This window comes from Larus michahellis, chromosome 3 (genome assembly GCF_964199755.1).
Source record: "Larus michahellis chromosome 3, bLarMic1.1, whole genome shotgun sequence".
NCBI classification, from domain to species: Eukaryota; Metazoa; Chordata; class Aves; order Charadriiformes; family Laridae; genus Larus; species Larus michahellis.
Genome location: NC_133898.1, coordinates 114669571 through 114686874, shown reverse-complemented (window position 1 = coordinate 114686874; position 17304 = coordinate 114669571). Strand labels below are relative to the sequence as shown.

At 36.3% G+C, this 17304-nt stretch overlaps 1 protein-coding gene across 2 annotated transcripts in view; it reads right to left on the bottom strand.

Annotated features, from left to right (window-relative positions):
• The window catches only part of ASAP2 (ArfGAP with SH3 domain, ankyrin repeat and PH domain 2), a 90830-nt gene that overhangs the window by 9528 nt on the left and 63998 nt on the right, over positions 1-17304 (bottom strand). Inside the window, exons 12-23 of one of the 2 annotated variants that reach the window (XM_074581796.1) lie at positions 16632-16719; positions 14761-14809; positions 14485-14651; positions 12538-12671; positions 11695-11789; positions 10087-10276; positions 9567-9652; positions 9259-9374; positions 8721-8788; positions 7753-7866; positions 3074-3329; positions 537-698 (exon numbers count right to left, since the gene is read on the bottom strand). In XM_074581796.1, coding sequence (XP_074437897.1) covers positions 537-698; positions 3074-3329; positions 7753-7866; positions 8721-8788; positions 9259-9374; positions 9567-9652; positions 10087-10276; positions 11695-11789; positions 12538-12671; positions 14485-14651; positions 14761-14809; positions 16632-16719 — 1525 coding nt within the window. The remainder of the gene's footprint in view (positions 1-536; positions 699-3073; positions 3330-7752; positions 7867-8720; positions 8789-9258; positions 9375-9566; positions 9653-10086; positions 10277-11694; positions 11790-12537; positions 12672-14484; positions 14652-14760; positions 14810-16631; positions 16720-17304) is intronic. The other variant, XM_074581797.1, reaches the window with a different exon arrangement.

The window sequence follows — 17304 nt, the reverse complement described above, 5'->3', positions numbered from 1 at the left end:
AGTTTGTGTTCTATGGAAAGTAACTGAATAATAACTGAGAAATTTTATTTAGAGAAATGCCTTTTCTTAAAAATCCTGTTACAATTAACATCTAACTTCACATTAGGTTTAGCAATTAATTAAAATTTCTATTGAATTCTTGAAACCACCATAACAGCAGCTGGCAATGCATTAAAATGTCTTTTTGCATTCCTACAGTCTGCAAGAATCAAGCACAATGTGGAGTCATAGCCCCAGGCCTACATGTAACACTCATCTTCACAACTAGTGAGAAATGCGTCATTGAAACTATATATTAAAGTGAAAAGCTCGCTCTTTAGCTCTAGTAATAGATAGTATTTCCTGTTGACCCTGCACTACACTGTACAGTCCTCACTGGAACATCAGAGAAGACAGTTCATACAAAGTTACTGGATGGGAACGATAGGCCGAAGCTACAGTCACCAAAAGAAGAAGTATGAGTTGTGGAAATGGAAAAATAAGCCAACTATGATTAGATACAGCAGAAGGGAAAACAGGGGAAAGTGGAAACATACTTGTAGATGTTACACGCAATGGCGGCACAGGGGGATGAATAGCTGGTGGATCTGATGAAGACCTCTGCCTGCTTATACTTTCCACTCCTAAAGAATTTGTCTTCCACATTGCATTAGATGAAGAAATTGTCTGAATACCACTGCCAAGAACTGAAGGCTGAACTAAAAAGAGAGGAAAATACTGTATTATTATTATTGCTTACCCTAAGCACAAAGTGTTAATATTCGCACCCGTGCTTTTAAAAATGGTGCACTGTACTCAGCAACAGGAACCACTGCCATCCTGCTGGAATGCCAGAGCAGAAACCAGAGTCTGGTGTAAAAAATTACATGGAAGTTTCTGGGTAAAGTCTTACTAACACTTTACCCAAGTAAAAATTGTCTCCAGTCATTACTTTAAAATACGTCAATAATTGAAAAAGCAGAAATTTCTCAACAAGACGACAAAAGGCAAGTCTTGCTACCTTCTTTAATCCCTGTCTGATAGATGTAATCTTCTCAGGTACTGCAAAAAAAAGACCTCACTCTTGTATGAGCATTATCAGACATGGCTCACATATCAGTTTTGACTTTGAATTGACACAAAACTGTAATTATGAATTCAACCCAAACAAGAAGCTATAGTAACTAGTCATGAAACAGTTACAAAGTACGACTTCTTTGGGGCCTCCTAAACAACTCCATTCTTAGGCTGAGGAGCTGCCTCCCCACTTCACAAAAACACACTACAGGTTTTCTTCATAAAGTCAATATTTTGTACATACCATGCCACTTCTCCATACTCAGCACATGAGCATCATATTAAGAAAAGATGAAATAGAGTAAGGTATGAATAAATACTAGTTTGCAGGGAAAAGCATAAAAGGCTCAGAAGACTTGGAGAACAGCCTAAAGCTAAGAGGATAAAGGAGTAATAAAACACCATAAGCATAACATCAACAACATCAGCAACCAACAAGAAGCTATGATTGATGATACTATTATAGCTTTTAACTAATAAAATAAAATAATCAGCTAATACGTTACTAGACTAAAGAATAGGAACTAATAATCTAATCCAGGCAGCGTGCTTTCTTGGCGTGAGTTGCACTGTACCTGTGCCAAGAAGTCTGGGGTTGGGAATGAAATTAAAATGACACTCTTTGAAAAGTATCATTTAATCAAGGGCAAACAGTGGGTAAAATAGTATGGCTGGCATGGTTAAAATAATACCAAAGTGTAAAATAGTCTTTTTAACTATCTAACTGTATTACTAATTCAGAGATAGAATCTAACAGTTAAACAGACTGCACAAGCTCCTTGGGTGAATTTTCCTGTTTGGTGGGGGAAACATTCCTTTCCATCAAGTCTAGATATTAAGCTTAGACTTCATGCAAAAATGTTAGATGAAAGGAATTCCACCTTGGTTAAATTTTACATGCTGCTAAACTTTCCCCAGCCTCATTCTACCTTTTTTGAAGTAACCCAATACCATGCTGTTCTATTGTTCTCAGTTTTTCTGCCCCCAAAAGAACATATTTAAATGCGACTTTTATGCTGCAGCCATTCTTGTGAGACCAATAACTGACTTTTCATGTTACGCAGATGTTCAATTTGCCACCTCAGACACAATCACTGGGGTATGGAGTCTTGCATTCTGACCTCTGCACAGCGCTCCCAAAGGCAAAGCCACTCAAATATGCCTAGAACATTCCCCACTCGTATCTTCTCTTACAGAGTCTGAATTACAGCACCATAGAAAAGCATGTGTTTACACAGTCATTTGTCTTGAATTGAACTTTACATAAATTTAGCGCCCAGGAAAGCTGCTGGATTAATAAAGGTATTCAAACAATGAAACACACCGAACATGTACCATACAAAGAGGACCTATACAGATTTCTCTACACTTCTTTAATATGATCCAAACAGATTATATATGAAGATAAGAATGAAGTTCACAGCATCAGCTGTAACGGTAGATTTTGCAAGCACACAACCCTTCTGAACCAGGATGACACATGTACATTTCACACTGTTCTGCTGATCGGGGTATAACCACTAACTGGCAATTACATTTTCAGTCAGCAACCAGTTCTCTAAATTATCCAGTTCTCCACGTCATGACACTTCGACTTTTATTTCAACAACCTTGAAGCCTCTATTTATTAAGAAAAGACTTTGCAAGGTTAAAATCTCTCATGTTCTGCATATACTCGCCATTCTCTCAGATCTTAAACAATTTTCTGCAGCAGCCAAATGCTATTGAAATTGTATGTTTAAATTGAACTCTGACAATGACATCTTCAGGAAACAGAAGTATGAAAAGATGGAGTATAACAAGAAAAAAAAAATTGCTGAACTAAATTGACTGCAGCCCCCCTTTTAACAAATTGTTTAAGTGTATTGAGGCTTACTTCAAGTATATAAAATGAAGTCATCAATACACTGTTCCAATACTTACCTTTGCAAAATAACTGTAAAACCTAAAACTGTGATAATAAATAATGTATGATCCCATTCGTCTAACATACAATGATATTTCCCGATGTCAGTACCTTTGCCAATATTCCTTGGAGGTAGAGGAGGTGCACTACTCGTAACAGGTACTGCAGGCTGAATGGGAGGTGGGCTGCCACTGAGTATTGCTCCATATGTTTCATTCTGTAATATACTTGGCATAAATCCTCTTTGCTTATCCTTAGCAATGTTCGCTGCATCTCTTGCCAAGGATGCTACATTAGGCTGTAGTTGGTTTGATCCAAGTTGATAGAAGCTGACAGGCCTGTCCTCTCTCCGATTGGGACTGGGTTGCTTAAACACAATAACAAAAGTGCTCACTGATACCACATTAGTTGTACTAATTTTATTTATGAGTTGATAGAAAGTTATTAGTTTCTAGAAAGAAAAAATGGCTTCTAAAATGCATTTTTGTTGCTTTTAATATGTAATCTAAAACCTACGTTCTGCCCTCTTCAAGACAAAGTAACTGTGGACATTAACAAAAAAAAAAAAAGATTAAATGTGAATTGCATTTCAAAACGATTATCATTTTCTCATTTTATCCTCTAGTGTACTCCTATAGGATAATTCTGTATTGTTACATACACAGGACTATACTTCTCTAGGTAGTCAATATAGATATTCAGAGTGGGTCAAGTAAAGTTTCCCTGCATCAAAATAACAGGCAATATTTTCAAAAGAAAATAAATAGAAGATCCTAAGCCTTGTCCAAGGTTCAGCAGTGTTAGCTGCCAAATAGACGATCACGATCTCAAAAACCAGACACAACTGCATCCAAGTACTCTACCTGTAGCTCAGCCTACAACAAATTAGGAGCCAAAACTTGTCATGAACTCTTTCTAGCTCACTAACATTGCTGGACAAGTTTGGGAGATTATTTCAATTGGCAGCTGGGATGGAACACTGCTCATCCCATGCACATTTTCAAATGAGATCTAATTAGTTGTCTTTGAGATTTGCAGCAAGTCATCTGCTTGCTATGCACACTTAGCATTATTTTTCCTGTTTCAACAGCAAGCATTGTAATTATTGTTATCAAATGGTAATTAAAATATCTGGAGTTATAAATTCATGTGGCTAGTACAGGAATGGGTTGTAACAATCCACAGCTCAGAGAGCATAAATATGGCTTTAGAAATAGTGTTAGATAAACATGTTGCTGACATACCGTCTATGAAATTACAATAAACCATTTATAGTAATAGCGTTTAGACAGAATAAAGATTTACACCAAAAGTATCACAAATAAGCAATTGATTTTCCTCTGGAGATACTCAGTGCTTAGTCTGGATTGATCATGTAGGGCCTTTAGATACGTTGTGGCACAGCATTATAGTTCAAAGATTTGTAAGAATGATGTATGTGACAGCCAGACACATTAATCTCTACCTTTACTTTGGCTTAACAGCCTCACTCCTCACTGGCTGATGCCCTTCATTTCCTGACCTCTCCACTGTCCTGGTTCTGGTGTTTGTTTCAGCCCACACTTGCTTCTGCTTTCTAAACCAGCAGAAAACTCTTTTTTGTTTTGTTGATTTAGCTTTTCACTTGTTTACCAAACTGAAACAGCTCAATACAGGGACAAACATGTGCCAGAATGAAGGCAAAAGATGAGGTTGGACCAGGCAGACGGCATGTGGAACAGCAGTAGATACCAGTTGGATCATCTTAGTCTTCTTTTTCGTTAGACTCTCTTTTATATGAAAAATTCTGGGCTAAAAGAACTTCAGTTTCAGACATGACCTATTCTGACAAAGATTACAAAACCTATTCAATTGCTTTACCAGAGAGACAAGCCCAATAGCTTGACACCTGCAAACAGAGCTCTGATGTGATCCTAAGCAACAGCAGTACTCACCACTGCATTCAGTGTAGTCACAGACACTAGTCTGTGATTAATAGTCCTTAATCTCCTTTCAAAAGTCCCTGTAGTATAAGCCTATTAATAGTGGGCGGTTTCATTGCTTTAGCATCATTGCTGAGAAGCAAATAGCTTCCTTTACGAGGTGGAGCTCAGGGACCAGCCAAAAAGAGAACGCTCAACTGCAGAAGGCAACTGGCAACAATGAAGGAAGTGAGGGGAAAAAACACATCAAAAAATACAAATTGAGAGCATCCCTGAAAGGGATTTCCTAGATATCTAGTTGTAAATACCCAAACAGTTTTACAGCTTGAAAAAATTAAATCTCTAAAACATAACAGAAAGTTTCAAGCTGCTTTATCAAAAAGGTCGTTACTGCTGTTATTATCTGGATGGTGATATAGGAATACATAAATACTGGGATATAATATAAAAGATCACCTGGAAGAACTGGAATTAGAAGCTCAGGGATTCCAGATTCTTGCGCAGATACCAAAATTGTCAAGAAAAATCTTGAGAAAATTCTCAGAAGGTAGCAATTGAGCTTTGAAAGGGATGGCTTGTGACATGTTATTTGCTCTTCTTTGCTAACTCTAGTTCAAGTCAAGCACCAGAGGTAAGAGCTACCTGGGACTAAAGAGACAGGACATGGGGAAAATAATCCTATACAGACAATATCTTGCAAAAATGGTACTTTGCAACAGAGAAAACTTATTGATCTCAAAATTGGTCTCCAAAACATTAAGTCAATTCAATGGTCTGACGACCTAGCATTTTTTAAAGACATTCTGTGAAGATAAGGAAAATGAACCTATGACTGTCAGGTTTTAATATTTCTGAAAACAAAAAAAAACCCAACGCATAAGATTTGGTTTTACATTATTAATTATTAGCAACTCATGCCCTAGCTGAGGTGGGGGATTTACAAGAGAAGTATTAAAATGCTAAAACTTGTAGAAAGAAAAAAGTCAAATTTCATTATCCAGAGCAGAAGAGGGTTTTTGTTAGCTACTTTCAAGAGAAAAAAGGTTGTGCTAACATCTGAAAATCAAATAATATAGAACCTATTGTGTATTCTTTGCACTTTATAAAGGAAGCAGAAAAGGCATAAGCAATTTTAACACTGAACACACAAAAAGAACAAAAACATGTGTCCAATATTTATATGGAATACTTCAAATTATGAAAGTTTCAGAATGTCATTAGTATTTAGGAGCCTATACGTGATTTCAAATTACTTGTCCCCTAGAAATCCAAGCCATGCAGCGCTACAGGCTTGGGGAAGAGTGGCTGGAGAGCTGCCTGGTGGAAAAGGATCTGGGGCTATTGGTCGACAGCCAGCTGAATATGAGCCAGCAGTGTGCCCAGGTGGCCAAGAAGGCCAACAGCATCCTGGCCTGTATCAGGAACAGTGTGGTGAGTAGGACTAGGGAAAGGATCGTCCCCCTGTACTCGGCACTGGTGAGGCCTCACCTCAAGTCCTGTATCCGGTTTTGGGCCCCTCACCACAAAAAAGACATTGAGGTGCTGGAGCAGTTCCAGAGAAGGACAACAAAGCTGATGAGGGGTCTGGAAAACAAGTCGAATGAGGAGCGGCTGAGGGAGCTGGGGTTGTTTAGCCTGGAGAAAAGGAGTCTGAGGTGAGACCTTATTGCTTTCTGCAACTACCTGAAAGGAGGCTGTAGAGAGGTGGGGGTCGGTCTCTTCTCCCAAGTAACAGGCGATAGGACAAGAGGAAACGGCCTCAAGTTGCACCAGGGGAGGTTTAGACTGGATATTAGGAAAAAATTTTACACTGAAAACTTCATTAAACATTGGAACAGGCTGCCCAGGGAAGTGGTTGAGTCAACATCCCTGGAGGTATTTAAAAGATGGGTAGACATAGGGCTTAGAGATATGGTTTAGTGATGGTTTTTGTCAGAGTTAGGTTGATGGTTGGATCTGAAAGGTCCCTTCCAACCTAGGCAATTCTCTGATTCTATGAAGTGTTGTTCAGGTATTAACACACGGTAGTTTGTTCCCTATCTGTATGTTTAGGTGCTTAAATACTTTTTGAAGTTGGTCCCCAAATTGGGAAATTAAATTTTGAAAACGCAATGAAGTTCCTACGCTACTGGAATACTTTGTAATACTTGTAATATGACCATCCTTTGAGATATTCAAAAGCAATCGGACATGGTCCTAGGCAACTGGCTCTAGGTGACCCTGCTTTAGCAGGGGGGTTGGAACAGATGACCTCCAGAGGTCCCTTCCAACCTCAAGCATTCTGTGACTCTGGACCCAGTAGCACCACAACACCACCAGAAGTTTCAGGTATGAAAAGGGAGAAAAACAAAAATATTTTTACATGAAGATTCAGAATAAAGACCCTACTCTGCTATTAAAGGATGTGGCTTATTTAATGCAGAATTTTAGTTCCACTGAAGACAAGCCAATGCATAACCTCTTCCAAAATTAAAGGCATCGACTGGAGCTGTTTAACAAACATGAGGTACCTCTCTTTGTAAAGGCAATTTTCCTATCTCATGTCAGTTCTGCTTCATGATCAGCAGATCTAAATATTCCTGATGTATTGAAACAAACTATTGGCTCCTTTAAGAAAAAGATATGACATCTGGCTAATTGTAACTTGATCATCACCACACAGTCATACATTTTATACCTTATATTAAAGAGCAAAAAGAAGACAAACTAGAAAGTAAGGAACTAAAATTTAAGCTACTACATTTTACTACAGAACTTTATTTCACAGTGTCTTCATACCTATAGTAAATGTAGTGTTATTGAGATCACTATGAACATCATGCTTACACAGATACGTATACAGAAAAATAATAGCGTATTGATACAAACCTGCAGCTTTTCATCCACATCATCATCACTTTCATCCAGATCTTCATGGAGTAACCGCCATTCATATTCTACATGAACATGTGAATTAAATCTTCCAGACAGTGCTTGAGTAAGCTAAGGGAAAAAAGATCACTGTTGATACGTATGTTATGTGCAGTACTTATTTTAAAACAACGTATTTCAAAACAAACAAAAATCACATATAGAAGGAACCTTGGTTTCTAAGTACAAATATTACTTCTATCTTAAAAACTGTTTTCAGTAATACGGAAAGTCACTGCACTGAGGCAAGTTTAAAGAATTAAGCTCTGTGACCAAACACAACACAAATAAATCAAAAGCAAATAGGCTTTTCATTAACAATTGTAGGTCCATTCTCCATTTTCTGATAATAAGCACCACATCCTATTTCGCTTGATTTAGAAATTCCAAGTCAAAGACGTTAACTGCAATGGCAGGTGGTTTTTTAAATCAGACTCACTTATCAAGAAGCTGTGACCCCACTAATCCATTTTTCTTGCTTACCAAAAGCAGTGCTGGTAGCCACCTTCTCTTCATAGAATCACAGAATGGTTTGGGTTGGAAGGGATCTTTAAGACCACCCAGTCCATCCCCCCTGCCATAGGCAGCAACATCCACGGCTTCTCTGGGCGACAAGAATATGGCCTTCATTCATGGCCTTAACCCATAAAAAGTACTTTAATGACCAGATTTCAACAGGATGTCCGACACTGGTGGATCTGGGACTAATAGCTCGAACAGAATCATCCCCTGGCCCCAAGAAGTTTAGCATTTCCAAAGCATCTAAAAAGTTATATAACTTTCTTCTTAAAAGCACATAACTATTCCTAAGCATGCAACTCTTTCATCTGGAATATATTCATTGAATATTCAACTGTAAACTGTTAAATATCCAGATGTGACTCCGCTTATAAATGCACAAACAAACAGAAAGATGCAACACTTACCAACTCTTCACAGTGAGTGTGTTTTAAGCGTTTAGCTATATCTAGTGGCGTCTCTCCTGATTCATTAGCTATATTACAGCAAGAAAAGAAAATTATGATGACAGGCGTCACTATTAACATACCCATTACTAAAGATAAAGACAAACTTTCATGTACAAAGTGAAACACACTCTAAAATTCATCTCTTTCCTTCATATGTAGGTCCACCTCATACCAAGCCTCCGACCATGACAAGCAGCAGCAACTCAACATGCCATCTATATGGAATGATAGCCATGAAATGGCAGTATGTAACTCAGCAATAAGATATCAGTTGAAAATCTTGGTACTTATCTAGATGTGTTCAAAAAGCATGTATAATGTATAAGTCAATTTTAAACTTGAAATAAACAGTGAATATTGATTTTTTTTCATAACGAAGATTATATTCACAGTATTATGATAAACAAATCAGGAGAAAATGCACTTATTCCACCTTCACTGTTTCTTATCTGAAGCAGTGACAAATATGAAATTGAAGTACACATTACCCTTTTACCTATTTCAATAGAAGCCTTCCCTCTTAGCAGCAGTTTGAGGCACTCAACGTTGTCCGTCAGGCAGCAGTAATGCAGGGCTGTGCTACCTTTACATGTTTGCTTATCTAGATTGCCACTATTGGAGTACAAGAAAGAAGAAAAAAATCTCATTAAACTTAGTTCCTACCCTGTATTAATAAACTTTTCTTATTACAGAATTTTTAAAGAACTAAATTACATTTGCAAATGCTAGAATTAGTTTTAGTATTTGTATTACTTGACATAAAAGCAGTATCAGTTACGTTTTAGTACCTTTCCATACACTTACCTGTTCTGCACTAAAAAGTCAACTATATGAAGGGATGTTCGATCAACTGACCTAACAGCAAGGTGAAGTGCTGTTTCATCTTGCTCCTAAGAACAAAATAAAAGAACACTTTTGATTCTTCTGATCTACAGAGATGCAGAAATTTTATTAAGACCTAGATCAATTAAAACTATTTAAATTTTAAAATATTCAGACATGCTACCATTAAAAAAAATCTCTTGTGAAGACATTTATTGCTCCCCTTTTGTTCCTTTAAAGTAAACAAACAATTGGGTTGAAAACAAATGGATTATCAAACGTTTAATGTAATGTTTGATGTTTAATACATTTAAAATATGGTAGTATTCGAAAACAATTTTAGATTCAACTATTTAATATCCTCTTTTGTTATTGTTAAATTACATCATCAAAAGCACAAATGTTCAGAACAGTGTTTCAAATAAGACAAAATAGTCCTTTTTAATTAAAGAAAACATATTGCACTTATTACAATTTGTCCAATAAAATTTACAACACTTACATGGCCATTGGCCAGTGGAATTTTTTCTGTGAGATCCACACCGTCAGCATATACTTGGACTAATCCAAGAATGTCTCTTGATTTGACCGCTTCACAAAGAGCATGCAATTTAGCTGCATTGTCAGCGTGCTTTTTCCTTGCATATTTTCTCTCAATATACTTGGCAGTAATATAATCTTTTCTTGCATTCCTGAAATTGAATATAATTTACTTCTATAACTTTTAGCAGAAGATACACATTAGAATTTCCATAAATACATGCAAGTCATTTGAAATAAAATCTGGGAAAGACTATTTCTCATTCATTATGATAATTTTTCTTTTCAATATGCATGTAAGACATGCAGTCTCGTATTTCCAGTATGAAATGTAGCTACAGAAGATGTACCAAATATCCAATACGAAGACAGACCGTGAATTTTCCCCTCTGAACTCTGGTGTGAAGTTGAGATCAAGATTACCCATCTCCACGTACAGAAGATAGATCAAAGCTGTTGATAGCCAACTACCAAATGACTGCTCCTCTTCCCATCAGAGCAAGACAGGAGCTTGAATATCTCCCAAAGGCATAACTCCTCACCAGCTCTTGAGATGCACACAACATTACACAGAAGACATTTAGCAAAGCCATACTTTATCATCTAGATACTATATAATGGGCAAAAAGAAAAAAAATAGAAATAATAAATTGAATCAACAGATAGCTCTTATTCCTAACAGCATATGACAGTATTCCTTCAAAGTTTTTAAAAAGTGTTTGTCTTCAGGTTCTCATTCCATTAAAAAAACCCTGAAGTTTGATATGTAGATGTATCAAACTAAATGATTTTTTAAAATGTCATTTTTTAGAAGTCTTCCTATACTATAGATTTAGCATTCAGTAAAATTATTAATTTTTATTGTTGATATTCTGTATTATGGATAGTGGTAGTAAAAAAAATATTTAAACTGTGTGGTTTAACATTGGTTCTGTCAGAATGGTGAAAGTTCAGATAATGTAAAATGAGCTTCATCCAAAGCCAGTTCTTCTGGGTTTGTTTCTACATCGTTTACTAGCTCTTTTACGGTGGAGTAGTATCCAGCCAAGTAGGCAGCTGGCCTTGCTGCGTCTCTGCCATTACGGTTCAGTGTTTTCAAGGAATTCAATTAAATGTTCTGTCTTTATTCCACATAGTTACGGACTTAAGTCCTAGATGTACTTTCTAAACGCTAGGTGTTCAGTATCTTTTAGATAAAATGTGTACCTTATTCCAATTTCTAAATTGTGTTTAAATAGCACAAAATTAATAGCTTTGTTTTTAATCCCTACCCTTGTGTGTCTTTAAAATTCCCAACAAGTCATGTTTAATTTGTTTCCGTCCCACAAATCATGATTCAGAGACTTGGTAAAATAATCCTTTCTATTAGGGAAGGTACAATCAGCTAATCTAAGTTCAATAAAACAGGCATGAAGAGCATCAGAAAAAAAGGTTTACTCCTTGGCTATAAGGCTATATATAAGACATTATACCTCTTCCATGGCCTGTCGGTGCAAACCGTAATGGCACAACCCATTAACAATATTAATTTAAATGCCTGCCTTTTTCACAAGTAGTGGCTTTTACTTACATATCACTGCTTGGATTAGGTTTGACCGTCTCATCAACTGGCAGACAGAATTCCATAATCTCATTAAACCCAGCATTCCCAATATTCTTTGCAAGCTGTTAGAAAAACAAAGTAATCCACAACTCAATAAACACGTTCAGTTATTGGCCACACAAATTCTAGTGGAAGGACAAGGGAAAACGGGAGTTGGGACTTTTTGTTTCTGATTCCTAATTCTGCTACTATGTCAATGATCATGAACAAATTAGGTACCTTTTTGGATGTCAGTTTTCAGCTATGATTTAATACACAAATAAGTAACTGCAGAATAATCTATCAAGACACTAGTTCCCACAACAAATGCAAAAATACTTTGTGCTGGGTAAGAACATGCATGTGAACTGTCACAGAGCAGCTAATACCTGGTAACCTCTTTGTGTAGCAAAGCTGGATACATTTTCATCCTTTGAGGATTAAAGTTCTCTTCTAAAACAATGCTAAATAATTAATGGAATAAGTATTTGTGAAGTCCTTCAATTTTTAATCTGAGGCACATTAATATGTCGAACAGCTGTGTTCTTTTAAAAAGCAACCAAGGATAAAAAGACTTGGAAACACACACACAAAAAAGAAGCCTCTACTAATTTGAATTCTAAGATCAGGCAAAGTTTACAGTAAGAAACTAAATTCCAGGAGGTTCCCTCACACTTGACGAATTAAGCTTTCTTAAATTATATTTATCCAGAGATTGGATAAATCTCTGTTTCAAGATTGGAACAACACATCATTAAAGTGACAGAAGTATACTTGTGTTGGAAGTATTTTATAGTACTATTTTTAAGTTAATTAAAGCAATTTGATTACCAAAAGTTCAGATGTTCCCAGCACATCTAATGTAAGTGATTGCATTCTGGAATAGTGAACACCAAGTTCTCTATGGATTCCTGAGCATTCAATGCAGGTTAGAATTCCCAAATTTGTTGAAAGCCAGGTAGGATCTGAAACAGAAAGTACCCACAGAATTAAAATTTATTCAGGTAATTATTTCCTTCTGGAAAATGTAGTATACAGAAAGGAAATTCAGTAAAATAAGATTCCTGTACATGAATTATCCATTTTTTGATTTACATAGTTACATTTACTCTATTGGGAAACACAAACCAGGATCTTTTAGTGGCGAAAGTAGTGAATTTTTTTTTATTTTTTTTTATTTTTGTAAAGGACATTGCTCTCCAGGGGAGCTGTTCAAACAGTCCAGTTTGTCATTCTTCACACGGCTTTTCAGGAACTGCATTTTCCCACCACCAATATAATGGTGTCACGTTCTCAACTGAGGGTGTTGGTGCAGTTCAACCTGAAATAACAATGCCTACAGGTTTCTTTTTTTTAATTTTATTTCAAGTATAGACTCTAGACTAAGTGAAGCAGCAGTGATTCTGAAGTATACATACAGCACCACACTACAATGAATTCTCACTCAGCTATTTCAAAGATACTAAGGCTCATCCCTCTCCTCTTGTTACCCTAGCTTGTCTTTTCTCCTGGTATTTTGCATTCTTGGTATAACATTCCCTCAACTTCCAGACAAATAATTAATTTCTGAAGATACAGACATTCATTTACTTGATAAAGGTTTGGTAGTAGCTATTTAGAATGTTCTCCTTTAAAGACAGCAGGATTGACTCTTCCCATAGTTTTATACAGTATCTATTGCTGGAAGTATTGCTGGAAGGGCTACAAAGCTGGTGAGGGGTCTGAAGGACAAACCTTATGAGGAACGACTGAGGGAGCTGGGGTTGTTTAGCCTGGAGAAAAGGAAGCTGAGGGGAGACCTTATCATCCTCTACAACTACCTGAAAGGAGGTTGTAGAGAGATGGGGGCTGACCTCTTCTCCCTGGTGACAAATGATAGGATGAGAGGGAATGGGTTCAAGTTACGTCAGGGGAGGTTTAGATTGGATATTAGGAAACATTTTTTCACTGAAAGGGTTATTAAACATTGGAATAGGCTGCCCAGGGAGGTGGTGGATTCACCATCCCTGGAGGTGTTTAAAAAAAGGGTAGATGGGGCACTTAGGGACATGGTTTAGAAGTGGCTTTTGTCAGGGTAGGTTAATGGTTGGACTTGATGATCTTAAAGGTCCCTTCCAACCTCAGCAATTCTATGACTCTATGTTACTATTGATTTATAAAGTGCACACAGTTTCAGACCTGAAGTTTTCAGCTACAGTTTCAGATAAAAAACCCCTAAGTCCTGCAGTGCCTCTGTAACATAAAAGAACACAGGAAACAGCAGGATTTAAAAAATAATTTGAAGAGGATTAAAGTACAAAATCATCGATCAACAAAACCAACACTGCAAACTGCAGTCAGCAGGTGCATTCTTTTCCAAATGAGCACAGTCTTAGACATATTCCCTGGCTCACATTCAAAGTCAAACATAAAAAGTGGGGGGGGGGGGGGGAAGAGAGAAATGTATTAGGAAAATGCTTGAAGTATTTTACTGCTGTCCAGTCTTACCTAAATATGGGCTAATAAAATAAGTTCAATTGATTTATATAAGCAAAAGTTACAATTAGCAAAATACATGGGAGAAAAATCAGCTTCTTAGTAACTTTTCTCCCCACTGACAATATGCATATAGCAAATTAATGTTACTAAAATAGTTCAATTAAATTCTTAGCATATTCTATTATGTGTATATAATCTTTTGTGAGATAAGGAGTAAAAGCGAAAGCATAAAACATCAGCTGAAATACTCTCATGAGACACAGAATTTTTACCAATTAGAAATATGCTTAATTGAGTCACCTTGTGCTCCGCAGTCACAACACACATCATTTCCAGTCATCCTCTGGACTTCAGATATAATTTCTTTTGTCAGTTCCTGGACAATATTATTTTCTCCTGTGTTATCATCTCCTTTGAATGCATTATTTAAAGCTTCCTCTTTGCTGTTTTGTAGCACAGATGTCCATCTAAAATGGCAGTAATATTTTGCTATTAAATGTTTCAGCACTTCTAAAGTTCAAGGTAACGTCACAGTAGAACACCCGTATCAAAACTAAAATTAGCAAAGTAACTCACATTTGACATTCCTGTTCATCCTCTGCTTGAAAGTGGTACGTTCTGTCATCTGCGCAATAAATAATTCACATACCGATTAAAAAAAAAAAATATATTGAAAAACTGATTTTGCAAAAATCTCTCAGGAAAATTTAAAATTAATTGACGTGTGACTCCTGAGCTTTCCAGTGTCATCACTGGAGTGTTGACAGGCAAAAAGTCTATCACTCTTACTACCTACAGTTCATCTATGTTTACACCCGTGTTTACAAAAGGTGGCTTGCTGCTCTTTAAACAGAAACTCCTTTCTTCAGTGCTGCGCTTCTATCGCACAAGCAAGAGCATAGTCATTTTTCCATGTTCTAGATATAACCTCAGTAATCACAAGTCTGAAGTTCTGCTGGGGGAGGAGGTGTTTACGAGTAAAATATAGAGTTCATATTTGAGTTTGTCGTGTATGTAAGAAAGATTTGAGCTCTTAAAACCACAGTAATCAAAAATGGCAAAACAAATTTGCCACACCCAAAGTCCAAATTACAATCAGAGTAAGCTTTTTTAATTAAATCAAGACTAAAAATTTCAATTTACTACTACTTTCATAGTTCTAAGCATTGTTATCATAGTGTATTATTAAAAAAAAAAGCACAACGCATTTTAAGTTTATGAAACAAATGAGATATGACATATGAGAGTGGTGATTGAGCCGGAGTGAGAATAATTGATGAGAAGGACAGAGGGAAAGCTACTGGCAAAAAGGTATTCTAGGCTGAAAATTCCTAAAGTTTGAAAAATATTCAGGCAAAAAGGTATTAAAAGATACTTTCAAACATGGAAAATGTTAAGAGAGTGAGGATACGTGAAAGGACAGAAAGGAAAGTGCTAGATAAAGAATAAGAGATTTCTATCTTGCCATGACACAGAAATTTGCAGTTTTTAAAAAACAAGGAATGTTTTAAAACTATAGTAAAACAAAGTGGAAAAAGTGATCTGGAGAAGGCTGAGAGGTAGGTTATGCCTTATCATATGTATGAATGGACAAATGATAATGCTGTGACAAGCTGATATTGGGCAAAATGTGATGTGGTAATCAACAAAGAAAGTGCAAAGCAAACAGGAGAGACCACTTGCTCGTGCAGAAATGGAAAATCCATATACTGCATACATCAGTACTAGTCTATTAACATAAGTAGCATATCTTTAATTTATAAACAGAGAAGAAATTTATGCTCTGGCAAAGGAACAAATGAGGAATAGATTTATATTCTTCTCCCCAAATAATTTGAGATATATATTTTAATAATGTATTTTTATTGAATGTCCCAGTGAGGAAAAAAAGGAAATATTCTACTATACAATTTTGTATCACCCCGTTCAGTTCCCAAAATTATTCAGTTTTGGTGGTTTTAATAGGTGGACTCTTTATCTCACCTTTGTTATGAGATGATAAAACTAAAAATGTTTTCAGTATTTTCTTCAGTTACATAGCAACCACTATGCTTAAATTTTAAGAAGTTTTGTCATGGTTTAAAAGCTTCTTTCGATCTTGTACAAAAGTCATAACTTTCCAAGATAATCAGCTAGGACATTTTCAATATAAAGAGTGATGTCACAGGAAAAAATATTATTACTCTGCTGTAGAGCAGCACAAAATGATACAGAATGAAGGAGCAAAGAAAGCTTTAAAAACAAGTGGTTTTCCAAAGAAATAGGTTCAGTTAGTTGCATTATGCTAAAATAAGTTAAATGGTAAATTGTGATAGGAAGGGCATTTTATAAAGGGAAGCATTCTACAACTGCGAAAATGTTGGAGTGGATTATTGAGACATCTACAGAACTAACGCAAAACCCTCTGATATTAGCTGCAAGTAAAAAGACCTAAACAACAAACCTACGTGATATGAGGTCAAAACATTTTTTCTCCTCTGGGTTTGTTTTCACTTGGCAGGTTAACAGATTGAGCTTTGCTGGAGGTCGGTTAGCCTATTTGAAGACAAAGCATACATGTTTTAGTATATTGATACTAACTGAGCCCTGCAGTCCAAAAACATAGGATAACATCCCACTGGCCAAAAACACTTGACAAACGGCTGTTACTTTTATTTTTAAGATACCCAGGTTTTGATTTATGTTTTCTTCTGCATCATGGTTTGTAAACTACATTTTCCTATATTTAGATATTTTGTCCAATGATAACTGGATAGATGCTAGAATTTTGAAAGGGGAGAGGGGTAAAAATCACTTTCATCACCACTGCTTCCTTTAACCTGCCTGTCCTACAGACCTGAGACAGCACCTAGAAAGATGTTATGTTTGCAACCTTGACTTGAGGAATGGCTTGCACTTGCGACAATGGATCACTAGTTTCACTCTTTTAGAATAATTAAATCAGAAAGCAGACTTAACTAGAGAGATGTAACTAGAAAGGCAAGAACTCTAGACACTAATATCTGAAAAATAATTTGTTTAAATCATTAGGAAAGTACTATAATAAAGATAGTGATACACAAACACATTACCACACTTACTGTTGCATTCTAACAATTTTAATCAAATTGCTAAAACAAG